The 15,381-nt window shown below is 43.5% G+C and overlaps 1 protein-coding gene across 4 annotated transcripts in view; it reads right to left on the bottom strand.

Moving 5' to 3' along the window:
- The window catches only part of FBXW10B (F-box and WD repeat domain containing 10B), a 38,552-nt gene that overhangs the window by 8,524 nt on the left and 14,647 nt on the right, over positions 1–15,381 (bottom strand). For all 4 annotated transcript variants that reach the window (XM_054571076.1, XM_054571075.1, XM_054571077.1 and 1 more), the window contains 3 exons: positions 10,665–10,786; positions 6,286–6,434; positions 4,179–4,321 (listed from right to left, as the gene is read on the bottom strand). In XM_054571076.1, coding sequence (XP_054427051.1) covers positions 4,179–4,321; positions 6,286–6,434; positions 10,665–10,786 — 414 coding nt within the window. The remainder of the gene's footprint in view (positions 1–4,178; positions 4,322–6,285; positions 6,435–10,664; positions 10,787–15,381) is intronic.

Here is a 15,381-nt window from a genome sequence, read left to right as displayed (position 1 = left end):
AACTCCCCAGTCCAATGGTCGCCATGAAAATAGCTCATGTTCCTGGTATTGGAGGAAACTCATTCACAATGAATTAATTGATCTGTCTGATGGTTTCCTGAAAACTGACTCAAAAAAACTTATTTCACCTCACTAGGAACTCAGTGCTAAAGCTGCAGCCTGGGGGAATTTATTGAAAACATTTCTAGACTCATATTTTCATCATTGCTGCCTAAGACAATGCATATTTTTGGGGGCATACAACTGACTAACCAAAAAGCTTTGGAGAAAAATCTGGGGGGGTGGGGGATGGTGGGTAAAATGTCCATAGGACTTTAAAAAGCTCATACATATTCCTGGGGCTATGCATTTACTGGGAAAGATGTGGAAAAGCCCTAAGGTCTCACTCTTGGCTGACTGTGATGTTCCACACAAACAGGAAGTAAGAGCTAAGGCGGAGTTTTAACCTGCCTAAATGAGTGTTGAAGGCTTCCATCAACAGCGCAGCACAACTTGACAGAGAATTGGAGGTATTTTATTTCCAGATGTTCAAGTAAATCTCATTCTAGTCACTAGTGTACCACCAAGGCAATAAAATGGAGACCAGTGGCCAAGCAAGATGAAGAATACAGACACACTAAACATACAAACACTACAATAAGCTACAATAATCAACAACAAAAACAAACCCTGAGGAAAAGAAAGGTTTGATTTCCAGAGTTTTCATATTAAAATACTCAAACTGGAAGAAGGAATACTTCCTAACTCATTTTACAAAGCCAGCGTTACCCTAATACCAAAGCCAGATGAGAACAACACAGGCCAGTCTCTCTGATTAACATTAGAAATTAACAATTTAAGGCCAAAGGCCGTAATATAAGAATTAAGGAACAAAAAATATATAAGACTGTAGAAAACAAACAGCAAAATGGTAAAAACAAGCTATTTTTACATTAAATGCGAATGGATTAAACTCTTCCAATAAAATGCAGAGATTGGAAGACAAGATTAAAAACAACATGACTCAACTATATGCTGTCTACAAGAGTCTCGCCTAAGAATAAAAAATGCAAAAAAATTTAAAAGTGAAATAATGGAAAAAGTCCATACCAAACAAGAAATGGTGTGGCTATATTAATACCACATAAAATTAATAGTGACAAAAAAGGACATTATCTAATGACAAAAGGATAAATTTATCAAGAAGATATAACAATTACAAATGAATATTTACCTCATTACAGTACCCCAAAACACATGAGGCAAAACTCACCTATCTAAAAGGAGAAATAGACAACTCAACAATTATAGATGAAGACTTCAATACCACATTCTAGATATTGGATAGATCAACTAGACAGAAGGTGAGCAAGGAAACAGAAGATCTGAAAAACATTAGAAAACAACTAGACTTAAGAGACATATACAAAACTTTCCACAAACTACCAGCAGAGTACACATTAATCTCAAAATCACATGGAATGTTCTCCAGGATAGGCCTTAATTTAGGCCACATAACAAGTCTCAATAAATTTTGAAAGATTAAAACCATGCAAAGTTCTCCAATTACAATAAATTAACTTAGAAATTAATAATAGAAGAAAATGTGGAAAATTTGCACATAGGGAAATTTATAGCAGTTGATGCCTACATTTCTCTAATCAATAACCTAAACTTTCCCCTTAAAAAAAACTAGAAAAAATAAGGTTAAACTAAACTCAAACCAAGGAGAAAGGAGGAAAATAGAGCTTGTAACAGAAATCAGTGAATTTGAGAATTTAAAAACAAGAGAGAAAAATCAATGTAACCAAAAGTTGGTTCTTTAAAAAGATGAACAAACCTTTAGCTAAATACTTGACAATTATTTATTTACACTGACCAAGAAAATAAGAGAGAAAACTGAAATTACAAAAATCAAAGTAATTTTAGTAACTGATGGAAATGTTCTTTAATAAATATTGATGGTTGTACAAATTATGAATATACTAAAAACCACTTAATGGTACATTCTAAAATAGTGATTTTTATGTTATATAAATTATATCTTAATTTAAAAGTTAAAAAAATATAGTACTAGCTGTAGAAAAGGCATTAGAGAATAAAGGTTTTGCGGGGTTTTTTTAAGATTCTACAGAATACATAAGCTTGTCTACAGATTATCATTGTTGTCAGTCCTACTTTGTATCCTCTAATTTTATTTCCCATATCCATTCTCTCCCACCGTATGCATAATTTTAATTTTGGATGAAAAACTTAGACCAAGAAGACAGACAACAACTCTGTTTTTTCACCTATGTCATCTTCAAAAGATGGGTATCAGCCCAATCATTATAACAACTCTCCAGAAAGGCAATCTGTCAAATTAGTTCTCATTACAAATCAAGTGGAAATACTTTTTGAGTACTTACATATGTACAGCGCTAAAACCAATGAGTAGGACGAGGGTTGTATAAACAAAAGCACTGACCATGTCCTCCAGATGTCTGTGGATTTGCTGTAACTACGCAAGGTATCAAGCAAGACCAGTGCAAATGGAATGTTGGGACTGTCATTCAATGCGAGTGAGGATGGTTTAAGAAGGCCTCATAGCTACAGTAGAGTGAGAGGCTCATGGATTGGTGGAACGGTGACAAGACTTCTGGGTTTTCTTGCAACAAATTACTTTTTAATACTTAAACGAAATCCTACCAAATTGAGCTTGGAAGGTTTTAAAAACAGAGTTATAATTTGCAGATGACATTGTAAGGTTTGACTCCCATATGGGGGTCAAGGTTTGATAATCCAGATGATAGGCAAAGAGTTACTGATAATCACCTAAGGACTGGATAAATCACTGAACACAGGCCCTGCCCAGCACGCACCCATCAGTAGTGCAGCCACATGCCACAGACAGAGAACACACACATGGATATCCAAATCCCCTTCCACCTCCCCCAAAGCCGGCGTGCCTGTTCAAGAGGTTCTTTTGAGGGTATAAGGAAATTTAGGGATGTATTTTACTAAATAACTGCCCCCCGACAGATCCCCCGGAAGATCCATTTACTGCTTTAATCGATCAGGATAGCATTTCATCCCCTGGAATTGTTTATATCGCACTCAGAGGAAGAAGAATTATTCGTGTAGCACAGGAGAGGCACAGAGCAGCCTATAAAACCTACGGCCGTGGCAAAACCATTAACTGACCACAATACCCTTTCCCTACGCCCAGATGGGACTTCAGACTACTTCTCAAATGGCTCAGAGCCGCCACCACCACTAAACCGGGATTGGAATTGTAAGATAAAATCCATTTGCAGTCCTGGAATAGAATCTAGCCCACAGACTTGAAGTAAGCTCCTTGAAGCCCTCGGTTATTATTTCTTTTTTCAATTACAGCTTCCATTCAATGTTATTTTACATTAGTTTCAGGTGTATAGCATAGTGGTTAGACATTTATATAATTTAAGAAGTGATCCCCACAGTAAGTCTAGTACCCATCCAGCACCACACATAGATACTAGAATATTATTGTCTGGGTTCCCTATGCTGCATTTTACGTGCCATGACTGTTCTGTAACTGCCAGTTTGTACTTCTTAGTCCCTCCCCCCTTTTCACCCAGCCCCTGTACCCCCTCCGAGCTGGCAACCATCAGCTTGCTCTCTGTATCTATGAGTCTGTTTTGTTTTGTTGGTTCATTTATATTGTTCTTGCAATTCCACATATAAGTGAAATAAGTCAGAGAAAGCCCTCAGTTATTCTTAAACCTTTGTCACTTGGATCATTTTAAGCTTTTGTAACTCTAGCTTCCTAAGGTAAAGGCCAATTCTAACACTTTTAAGTTTACTGGAATTGGCATTATTTGGGACCGTTCTGCCAATATTCATACACTTAGTAGGAAACAGATACAAGTATATCACATGTGTCATAAGTATGACATTTCAAACATTTCTCAAAATCCACATCTGGTATTATTATTTCTCAAGAGACACGAGTAGGGGGGTGGAGGGAGGGTGAGAGGGACTGGCCAAACAGAGCAGGGGACGGAAGGAAACTGGTACCGGGCAGCAAGGGAGGAGGAAAAAGAAATGGGTGAGGAGCAAACGGGACCAAAGGTCAGCAGGCAGCGGAAGGGCCTGATCTGCCAAGACTCAAGGCCTAGGCTGTGACGGGGAAAGGAGAGAGCACTACGTCGTTCAGACAGGGCTTTTCAGGCACGTACTTGGGATGCTTGTAGGCCATGAGGCATCGCTCATACTTGCCCACCATGCTCCAGGCTATGACCAGGCCGTCGGTACTTCCCGAGAGGAGGTGCCACTCGTCAAAGCACAGGCACTTCACAGCTCCCTCATGGCCACTGAGAGTCTGCAAGGAAAGCTGCCTCTGTTTTCAGCCCATCTTCAACTCCGATTGCGCCTCCTCCAAGGGCCAAAGCAGGAAGCTTCTTTAGATAAATTGCAAAGCCACACTGAACCCATCCATGACTCCCACTCACTGGTGTTTAACTAGCCAACTCTGCTTCAGCTCTAAGGGGGCTGCTAGAGTCCATGCCTCCCTCGTTCCAGAGCCCTCCTCCCCCGAGGGAAGGAAGAATGTGACCAGGGAGAAGACTGGCTCCTGGAGGGTCTGCGGCTGAGGCAGGCCCCATCTCCCTGGAGTGCCAGGGAAGACCAGAACTCACCATCCTCTGCTGCCAGCAGAGTGCTCCTTCCCAGCTCCTTGCCAGGGCCCAGAGGGCACCTGGGCATCCTTGTGCCTGCAAACACTGGTTAGACCACAGTGACAAGACTGGTGGGAAAAAAATATCTACCCACCAAGCCAGCACCTTCTTGTCGCACTGCGCGGCAGCTATAGGGGCGCACCGCCACAGGGGAGCACCGCAGAGGGCACAGTGCCCCCTGAAACCTGAGGGAAACAGGCTGGGGCCAGTTGAGGTGGGAGCAGGGCTCTGGAACCCGCAGAGCCCGTCCTGGGTTCCTGGGGTTGTCACGGATGATGGGGGAATAAACACAAAATGTTGCAAACACTTCTCTGTTTGCCGGGAGAGCAGATGGGGCACATCCCCCTAGTGGGGAAGGCCCCGAGCCCTTCTCTGAAATGAGAATCTTATTGAGATTCTTATCAGTGGGCTAGGTAACAGGAATGCATGTGTACACTCGTTACATTAGCATGGTAAGTTTCACAGAGAAGGGATACCTTTAAGAAAACAAGTGGCAGGAATTCACTGATTTACACGGGTCCAAGAGGAGACCAGTCTAAACAAAAGAGAATGAAAGTAAGGGCAAGCGCCTTAATGATAAAGGGTAAAGGGTATAAATAATGTGAAGGTCCTTCGCAGCATGAGCTGGCCAGAGATGTGAGGAACAGAGCACACTCTAAAGAATTTACTTTTAGGCCTGATTACCCTGGCAACCACCAGATCTGATTTAGGGCTGTTTTTCCTGCACTGTTTCAAGCCTGAGCCAGGTGCGGGGAGGGAACCACCAAGAGATAAGGGGACTGCTTCTCGGCTGCAATGAGGACTCCGGCCATGTCCAAGCCAAGCCGAGAGGTGCAGGGGCCTTTCTGCCCCTTCTCCGTGTCCCCCAATTTCTTATCTGCTGCCCATATCGGTCAATGCCTGTCAGGTTGCCCCTCCCCCGAGGGGTCTTACCTGTCCTTGGCAGGTACACAAGACAAAGCATAGCCCCTGCCCAGGGGAACAGGTCAAGTCACCTGAGGAGCTTGTTTCTCCAAGGCCTCCTGATTATTTCCAGCCTTGGGGCCCTCCAGCCTGTTGGCAGCGTTACAGCTCCTGAAACCAGGCCAGGCGTTTCCCAACACCTTCTCAGCGTGATCCTACGATCCTGGCATAAATAATACCTCACCACCACCCACTAGGGCCAGGGGGTTTCAAGTGCAGCAAGAACATTTTGTGTATGTGAACATTCAATCACTTCCAAGACTCAATGTTCTCATCGGAGAGTAAGGAGAAAAACCACTGTGATTTTATTCATTCTCTTACCCATGCCAGAGTCGGAGTAGAATGTTCTGGAAAAAGAAAAGCTGCTTCACTGCTATTGAAATACCCTGAGCCCGTCTATAATGCCAAGGAAGAAAGCAGCCTTCCACCACCGCCGCCATGATCATACGGGTCCTGACTCTCCACCAACACACAATGGCTCAGTTTTGGAGGGGGCCTTCCCCTTCAGCTCTTCAGGACCAACCTTACGGAGACTGTAACTTGACTGCTCCAGGGTGGTCCGGGGGGCAGCACGGGGAGAGACCGTCATTCTCCTCCTACCCATCACCACCAGGGCCCCGTTCGCTCCGCAGCCCCCTGCCCGCACCTTGACCAGCTGAGCCATGGCGATGTGCCACACTTTGACCAGCCCTCGCTCACAGCTGCTCACTATGTAGGTGTCATTGATCCTGGTGGCCAGGATGGGGTCTTTGTGTTTAAACGTCTTCAGGCACTTCCCCGTCTCTATGTCCCACTCTGAAAGGAAGGAGAGAGAGAGGTGGGGGGGGGAGGGTAAGAAGGGGGTGACGGCAGGTTACAGCAGAACTTCGCGTCCCATCCCAGAAGCTAAGACCAGTGCAGCCCATTAAGTCAGGCCCCAGACGGCCTTGGTCTGGGCCGGCACCCCACAGGCTCTCCAGGAGCTCTGTGCACGTGAAACAGAGAGCGTCCTGGTCGTGGGAGAGCCAGCAATGCCTAGACCTTGGCCCTAACCCAGGAACTTAGCCTCGGAGTCCAAGTGCTGGACAGCCCATCTCCAGCGAGGCTCCCCCTCACGCCTGAAAAGTGCTGGCTCTGGCGATGTCAGGAAAAGGACGGCACGTGTTTCGTGGCATCGTTCTTCCGAGAGGCTGTGCTCCTGACCCACCCCTCCTACCCCGAAACAAAAGAAAGCTCTCTATTTTCATTTACATTTTTAACTGTTTCCGAATCTGATGTGGATTTTCCTAACTGAGAGGTTGTCACAGCCGGGGGCAGGTTTAATGCTGCTCCATGTAGACGGTGCTAGAGCAACAGCCTAGGGCAGCGGTCCCCAACCTTTTTGGCACCAGGGTCTGCTTTCGTGGAGACAATTTTTCCACGGACCGGGGTGGTAGGGTGTAGGGAGATGGGAGGCAGAGCTCAGGTGGTAATGCAAATGCAAGAGAAGCTTTGCTCACTTGCCTGACCGCCTCTCACTTCCTGCTGTGCGGCCAGGTTCCTAACACGGTGCTGGGGCGCCCTGGCCTAGGGTACTGCAAGCTGGGTGACTGTGAGAGTGAATGGGTGGGCGGGAGAACAGAGCTTAAAGGCTAAAATTGAAAGTGGGCACCAAGAATTCAGGGACGAGAGCATTAAAGTCAGCTTCATCAGCTCCCAAAGTACCTCCCAAGCAACAGAATGTATGACATAAGACAAAATAACCACAGCTGATACTTGTATAGTGCTAACGACGAGCCAGGCACCATTCAACACGCTTGACATGCAGTAAGTCACCTTCACAAGACAAGCACAGTTATTCTTCCCCACTACACAGATGAGGAAACTGAAGCAGAGAGAGGTTCCGGAACCTGCTCAAGATCACCCGGGTGGTTAGCACATTAAGCTGGGATTTAAACCCAGAGACTCTGGATCCAGGGACATCAGATTAACTCTAACTGCCGGAGCATGTTTTTCTTTTCTTTTTTACATATATATTGGCCCTTTTATCACATTAAGTATGTGAAAATTGAAAAAGGAATTAAAATATTCATTGGCAAGGTGACCTAGTTTAAAGAATTTAAGAAGTGGGGAGTTACCTTCCAGTGGTCACTTTTTCCTTCTATTTTGGTGACCCAGGCAGGTAGGAAGAGCCCAGGGGAAGCAGGTGGGCTGGAGGCCCAAGCCAGGGTTAAGGTAAGAGAGATCTTTTGATATTTTTTCATCATGTGCATTAATTTTGACTTTTTTCATACTGCATTAAGCCCGGCTGGTGTGGCTCAGTGGGCTGAGTGCCAGCCTATGAACCAAAGGGTGGCCAGTTCAATTCCCAGTCGGGGCACAGGCCTGGGTTGCGGGGCCAGGTCCCGAGTGGGGGTCACATGAGAGGCAGCCACACATTGATGTTTCCCTTTCTCCCTCCTTTCCCCTATCTTTAAAAAATAAAGAAATAAAATTAAAAAAAAATAATGCTGCATTCAAATATGTGTCTTGATTACTGAGGGTTTATTTGTTTGTTTGTTTGTTTTTTGGTGCCCCCCTAAGTTTTACACCTGAGGTGAGGGCCTAACCCTCCATGATGGCCCTGCCTGTGGTCACACAAGACTCTCCCAAGCTTGCGGCCTTGTCTGCCCTTCCACCACCGGACCCTCCCCATTTCATCCTTTCTGCTTTCCTTCTCAAAGTGACGATGGCAACAAGACTTTCATTCAGGCCGAGGAGGGCAAAGAGGTAGGGAATATCTTAAGTAAATGTGCGTGTCTATGGATTTAACACCACTGTATTCTCCCTTTCCCACATTTTTTTCCTCCACCTGCCCCTCATGTGCTGTGGTTTCCAGGGTCCTTTGCTTCTCTTCCCTTCAGTCTTTCCTCCTGATCTGCATAGGACATCTCATCCATAACGGGGGCTTCCGTCTCTCATTATAGCTGATAACCACCGAATCACCGTATTTGGAGCTCCAGACCAGGACAGCCACACCTGCCACTCCCCACTGCACCTCTCACCTGGATAGCCTCAGGGATCCCGCACTCAATTTATTAGCTTTCTGTTGCTGCTATAACAAATTCCCACAAGCTCAAATGCTGAAAAAAACACAAATTCACTATTTTACAGAAATCCAACATGGCTGCAAAAGGCTACAGTCAAGGTACCAGGGGGCCGTGTTCATTTACGAAGACTGGGAAAGGGGCTCGATTTCCTCGCCTTTGCCGCCTTCTAGGGGCCTCCCACATTCCTTGGCTCACGTACTCCTCCCTTCATCCTCATGCCAGCAATGTTGCATCTCTCTGACTGTTCTTCCATAGTCACATCTCCCTTTTTTTTAAAAGATTTTATTTACTTATTTTTAAAGAGAAGGGAAGTGGCAGGGAGAAAAAGAAGGAGAGAAACATGGATCAGGGAGAGAAACATCCATCAGTTGTCCCTCTCACACTCCCAACCTGGCCTGCAACCCAGGCAGGCGCCCTGACTGGGGTTTGAACCCATGACCTTTGGGTTTATGGGATGATGCTCCATCCACCGAGCCACACCAGTCAGGGCAGTCATATCTCTTTTTTACCACAGACAAGAAAGTTTGTTTTTAAGGATCCATGTGACACCCCATGGGTCCACACTGAAAACCCAGGAAAATTTCTCCATTTAAAATCCCTTACCTTAATCACATCTGCAAAGCACCCCTTGCCATGCAAAGGAGCAAAGCCACAGGTGCCCGGAGGTTAGACGTGCAGCCCTCCGGTCAGCTGTTATTCCGCCTACCACACTCATCACGCCCAAAACCTAGGCCACCGCTTCCTCTTCCATGCCTCAGCCCACCCTACTCTTCTGCCCCACTTCCTATTTGCATTAATGGCACTTCCAGATCCCCAGTGGCCTGAGTTTAAAAGTCCGGCCTCATCATTTGCCTTCCACCTTTCTCAATTTTCATATCACATTGGTGGTGAAGTCCCGCCGGTTCTCCCTCTGAGACTCCCTGCACTGACATCCATCTGCGTTTCTTCACACTTGCCTGGTCTCCAAGAGCATCGAGGTAAAAACGCCGTAGTTCTCTAGGCTGAGTAGTGTCTTAACTTGTTCCCTGTCTCCACATAGCCACTGCTCTCCAAATCCTTCTTCCACACTATCACTAGAGTTACCTTTCTCAGAGGCATATTTGATCATGTCAGTACTCAGCTTAAAATGCATGTAGAGCTTCCCATGTCCTGTTGGATAAAGTTCAATTTCCTACCATGGTGCAGAAAGCCCCTGATCGCCTGGCCACAGACAAACTTAGCAGCCTTCTCTTCAACACCACAGTGCCATACCAGGCAAGGGGAAATTCCCTGAATGCAGAGCTTTCTTCAACCATCTGTGAATTTGCCTGCACTGTTCCTTCTGCCTGGAATGTCCTCCACTCTCCTTCTGCCTGTAGAAATCCTCAAAGCCATACTCAAAAAGCATCCTTCTGTGGTGCTGCCCCTCTTGCTCTTACTTCTGTGGTCCCTTACAATTCTGAATGTTGGTTAGGAGCATGTGATTTAGACTCAGACAGCCCTGGGTTCAAACCTCCACTCTACCACTTCACAGCTTTAATTTAGGGCAAGTTATTTTTCTGAGTTTGGATTCCTCTTCTGTACCACCTCATAGTGTTCTTGTGAGGGTTACATAAGATAATACATATAAAGCATGTATCGCAGTCACAAAGTTAGTCCTCAGTAAGTGGCAGTTGTTATTATTCACATATTTATTATATTCCCCATTATGTATGTATCTATTTTCATTAGGAGATGATAAGCCTCCTGAGGAAATAACGAGCCATATTGAAAGAGCCATGTTATACTCATTTTTTCCCTTAACACCTACCATGGTGTCTAGCATATTGTAGGTAGTCAACCGATAGTTGTCAAAGGAATGGATCAATAGATATATGGATGTGCGGATGGATGAATAAAAGAGTAAATATGTTGCCTAGAGAAATGAGCAAAATATGTATTTTGGCAACCTATGAATTTGGGGAAACTTCTTTGAAAGTTTAAGGCATTCCTTTCTCACCTTTCACCTGGCAATCTCTTGCTCCAGATACGAGCTTGTTCTTATATAAATCGATGCAAGTGATTGTCCCCTGGTGGCCATTGAAGATTCGTATGCAAGCCCCACTTTTCAGGTCCCAGTATCTGCAGGAATTAGGCCAAAAAAATGTTTTTGAGATTTTCTGAGTGCCCAAAGGATCATACTGTATAGAGTTCTTGTAAATCAAGAAGCAGTTGAAAGGTACAAAAGTTTCCTGGTGAAGCTCAGAGGCCCGATTTGAATCTCAGTTGTAGCACCTATTTGGTATAACTTTGGGAAAGTTACTTAATTTCTGTGTCAGCTTCATTTCCTCATTGGTAAAACAGAAATGATAAAAATTGTAGTTACCAGATAGGATTTTTGTGAAGAATTAAATACAGAAATGCAGTGATTGTCCCCCCAGGGTGATTTCCATGCCAGGGGACATTCAACACTGTCTGAGGCATTTTCGATTGTCTCAGGTAGGGAGAAAGGTGCTTCTGGTATCTAGTGTGTAGAGTTCAAGGATGCTGTTAAACATCCTACAGTGCACAGGACTGTCTCCCAGAAAGAATATTCCAGCCCTGCACGTCAATAGTACTGAAGTTGAGAAACCCTGCATCAAGGCATGTAACATTAGAACAGTGACCAACATGTAGAAAATGCTTGATAAATGTTAGTTGGCATTAGGTAGAAGGGTTCCTGGAACGACCACCAGGCCTAGAATTCCTGGCATTAATTCAGTGGGAGAGCTGATATTCAAACAAGAACAACAAAACAATTTACCACAGCCACTTAGATCCAAAATACTGTGTGTATGTTTCTGAAACATATCTAAGAGGTGTATGGAAACATGTATGAGTCATTTTTTTTTAATAAACCAACTTGCCTGAGGTCTCAACTATCGTCATCACGGATTCCCACTTCCGCCAGATCGCTCCTGTGACGGGGCAAAGCGTGATGTTTAGATAGTAGACGCTGGGGCCGGATGCCTGAGATCCGGTGTGATCTTGGATAAGTCACTGAACCTCTTGGTACCTTGGTTTTCTCAGCTGTAAACTGGTGGTCATAATGTTACCTACCTCATAGACTTCTTATTAGATTTGGCACGAAATAAATGATTAATAATAATATATAATAATAATTAATAATAACATGTTTTTGAATGAGTTAAGTGTTTTCTTCTAATGTTACCAAGTGTGCTATGGCCTTACCCGTCTGACAGAGCCTACTACGCACTCACAATGTGTGTAACAATGTCCCAATAGCCTGAAAAAAAAGCATGTTTTGAATTTCTGTTTCTAGCAACATGGCCAACCATGAGGCCAGGTTGGTTTTCTTAATTTATGCAGAAAATATATTTGATAACACTTGTAGAATAATAAGAATAGAAGGAAATTCCTTGATTTAGTGATCTTATAAACCGAAGTCATAACCGCAGGCATAATGCTCACGAGAGACGCTTCGGGTGCCCGCCCTTCAGGAGGGGGAACTCGGCACAGTGGCCACTCTCGCGGCCGCTGCTCACCCGAGGGCCCAGGCAAAGGCAGAATGAGAGAGAAAGAAGAAATCATGTGATCATTGAAAAAGAAGATAATATATTGTCATTTCCAGTTGATAAGATCATCTAGAAAGACAAACCAAATCAACACCTATACGATTAGAATTAACAAGGATTGTTACCAAGATCAATGGACAAAAAAAATCAAACTGCAAAACTACAAACTACAAAAATTGATGTAATTTCTCCACACCAGCAAAAACCAAATTAAAATATAAGTGAAAATAAGATACCATTCACAATACCGATAAAAGTATAAAGTTTTAGGTATTAAATAAGAATACAAAGGCCTTTTAGTTTTAAAATATTTAATGTTCTAAGAAAGAGCAAAGAAATAAATGTGTTGCACAAATCAGTCTGTAAATGCAATGCAACCCTAATCAAGTCTTAGTTAGGTTTTCTTGAGTCAATAAACTTACACTAAGAACTCAAAAATTATATACCATAGCTAAGCTTCATTAAAAAACATAATATGAAAATATTCTCCAAGTGTATGACTATAAACAAATAAAAATTTGAAAAACAACATGGGCACAATCAAAATCCCAGAAAGTTATTTTCTGGATATAGACAAATTTATTCTAAAGTTTATATGGAAAGGCATCAGACTCAGAATTGCCAACACAATACCAAAGGAGGAAACAAAGTTGGACAACTGCCAGTACCCAGCTTAAAGACTTACTATAAAGCAGGGCTTCTGGTTAAGATGGCACAGTCAGTAATGTGGTACTTGCATCCTCCCACAACCACATCAAAATTACAATTAAACTACATAACAACCATCATTCAAAACTGCTTGAAATCCAACTAAACGGAAGTCTTATAACTGAGGATATAAAGAGAAAGCCATGTTACAACTGGTCCCAAGGAGGGTTCCCAGGTCAATACCAGGCCCCCAAGCCCAGGGTTTCAGTGACCAAAAGACAGGTTCCCATAACTTCTGGCAGACGCAAGTCTTCTAGAGTCTCCGGCATTCCTCTTAAAGGGTTCATGCATGGACATACTTGGCCTCACTCGCTCTGAGTTCCAGCACTGGGGAAGCAGCTCAAAAGGACCTGGGGACATACCAAGAGGAACTGCATTGTCTGCCATTCGGGCGAAGGCTAGAGGGGCAGCTTTCTCCCTGACAGAAGTGTTGGCAGAGGCCGTTGTTCCTTTGCAGAGTCTTTACCCCACAGAACTGGCAGGAAGCACCATATCTGAATCTCCATCAATCTGGCAAATACTACTCACCTCTCTCTGGTAATTTCCTAAAATCCTGAACCACCTGTCTTGCAGACCCGCCCAAGCTATTTCCAGGGGCTTTTCCATACAAATTACTTGTGTTGACCAATGCTATGGACTTTCCTAAAATCTCTCAAAAAAAAAAAAAACATTTGAACTCAGGGTGCCCCATACCTCTTTCTAAGTGGCGCCTGGCTGTCACTAGCAGCAGGAAGCCTTGGATCACAGCTTTTCCTCTCCCAGGCACCTCTAAATCCAGCACAAGCAGCGGTCAAGTGCATATTGCTTTGTAGCTCAGGCAGGGTGGTCCTGGTCAGGGCACAGCCATTGACTGACCTTGGCCTGTACCTCCTGGGAGGCTTCAGAGACAGTGAACCTGGTGGACAGCTTCAGACCATGCCTTAGCACCAACCAACAACTTCTACTAGTGACACACTCAAGACACACTCATGAGTCTGGCTCCATGGAGTCAGCCTCTGAGTAGCAGATCCTCCACAACCACAGCCAGTCCTCACAGCTGACTCGCATGAGGATAATCCCTTCTGTTGACATGCCAACAGCAATCAAAACTTAACTACAACAGGAGAGTGCACACAGCCCACAGAGATGGTACACCTGGAGTACTCAGCTCAGGTGATCAAGGTTGGCTGTGCCACTAGGCCCTACAGAACACCTACTACATTAGGCCATTCTACCAAGACTGGGAAACGTAGCAGCTCTACCTAAAACATAGAAACAAACACGGGGAAAAATGTCCCAAATGAAAGAACAGGACAAAACTCTAGAAAAAAGAGCGAAACAAAATGGAGATAAGCAATCTACCAGATGCAGAACCCAAAGCACTGGTTATAAGAATGCTCAATGAACTTAGGAGAAGAGTAGATGAACTTAGTGAGAACTTCAAAAAGATATAGCAAACATAAAAATGGAGATAAAAAGCATGAAAAAAAACAGTTAGAAATGAAGAGTGTAATAACTGGAATAAATACATTACAGGAAATCAAGAGTAGAATACATGAAGCAGAGAATCAAATCAACGATTTGGAAGTTAAAGAAACATCTAATGAGAACAAGAAAAAGAAAAAAGAATCCAAAAAAATGAGGATAGTTTAAGGAGTCTCTGAGACAACTTGAAGTGAATCAACATTCGCATCATTGAAGAGCTGGAAGGAGGAGAGAGCAAAAAATTGGAAGCCTATTTGAAAAAATAATCATTAAAAAACTCAAGTCCAGGAAGTGCAGAGAATCCCTAACAAGATGAACCCACATAGACCCTCAACAAGAGACATCATAATTAAAATGCAAAGGTTAAAGACAAAGAGAGAATCTTAAAAGCAGTGAGAGAAAAGCAGTTAGTTACATACTGTCAGCTGATTGCTCAATAGAAACTTTGCAGGCCAGAGGCAACTGGCACAAAATATTCAAAGTGATGAAAAGCAAGGACCTACAACCAAGACTACTCTACCCAGAAAAGCTATTATTTAGAATTAAAGGGCAGAAAAAGAACTTCACACACACAATAAAAAGCTAAAGGAGCTCATCATCTCCAAACCAGCAAGTTACAAGAAATTTTAAAGGGTCTTCTTGAAAAAAGAGAAGGAAAAGAAAGAATAAGAAGAAAAAGAAGTTAAAAGTATGAATAATAAAAGGACAATAAACACATCTATCAACAATTATTTTAAATGTAAATGAAGTAAATGCTTCAGTAAAAAGACATATGGTGGCTGAATGAATAACAAAACAAGACTTTTTCATACACTGTCTACAAGAAAACAAGACCCTTTTATATTCTGTCTACAGAAGATTCACTTCAGACTGAAACACACAGGCTGAAAGCAAAGGGATGGAAGAAGATATTTTATGAAAATGGAAACAAACACACACACAAAAAGCTGGGATAGCAATACTTACACCAGACAAAATAGACTTTAAAAA

Source organism: Pteronotus mesoamericanus, unplaced genomic scaffold, assembly GCF_021234165.1.
Source record: "Pteronotus mesoamericanus isolate MK-2021 breed Mesoamerican mustached bat unplaced genomic scaffold, CSHL_Meso_final contig_22, whole genome shotgun sequence".
Taxonomy (NCBI): domain Eukaryota; kingdom Metazoa; phylum Chordata; class Mammalia; order Chiroptera; family Mormoopidae; genus Pteronotus; species Pteronotus mesoamericanus.
The sequence above is the reverse complement of the archived record's forward strand: the minus strand, read 5'-3'. Positions and strand labels throughout refer to the sequence as shown.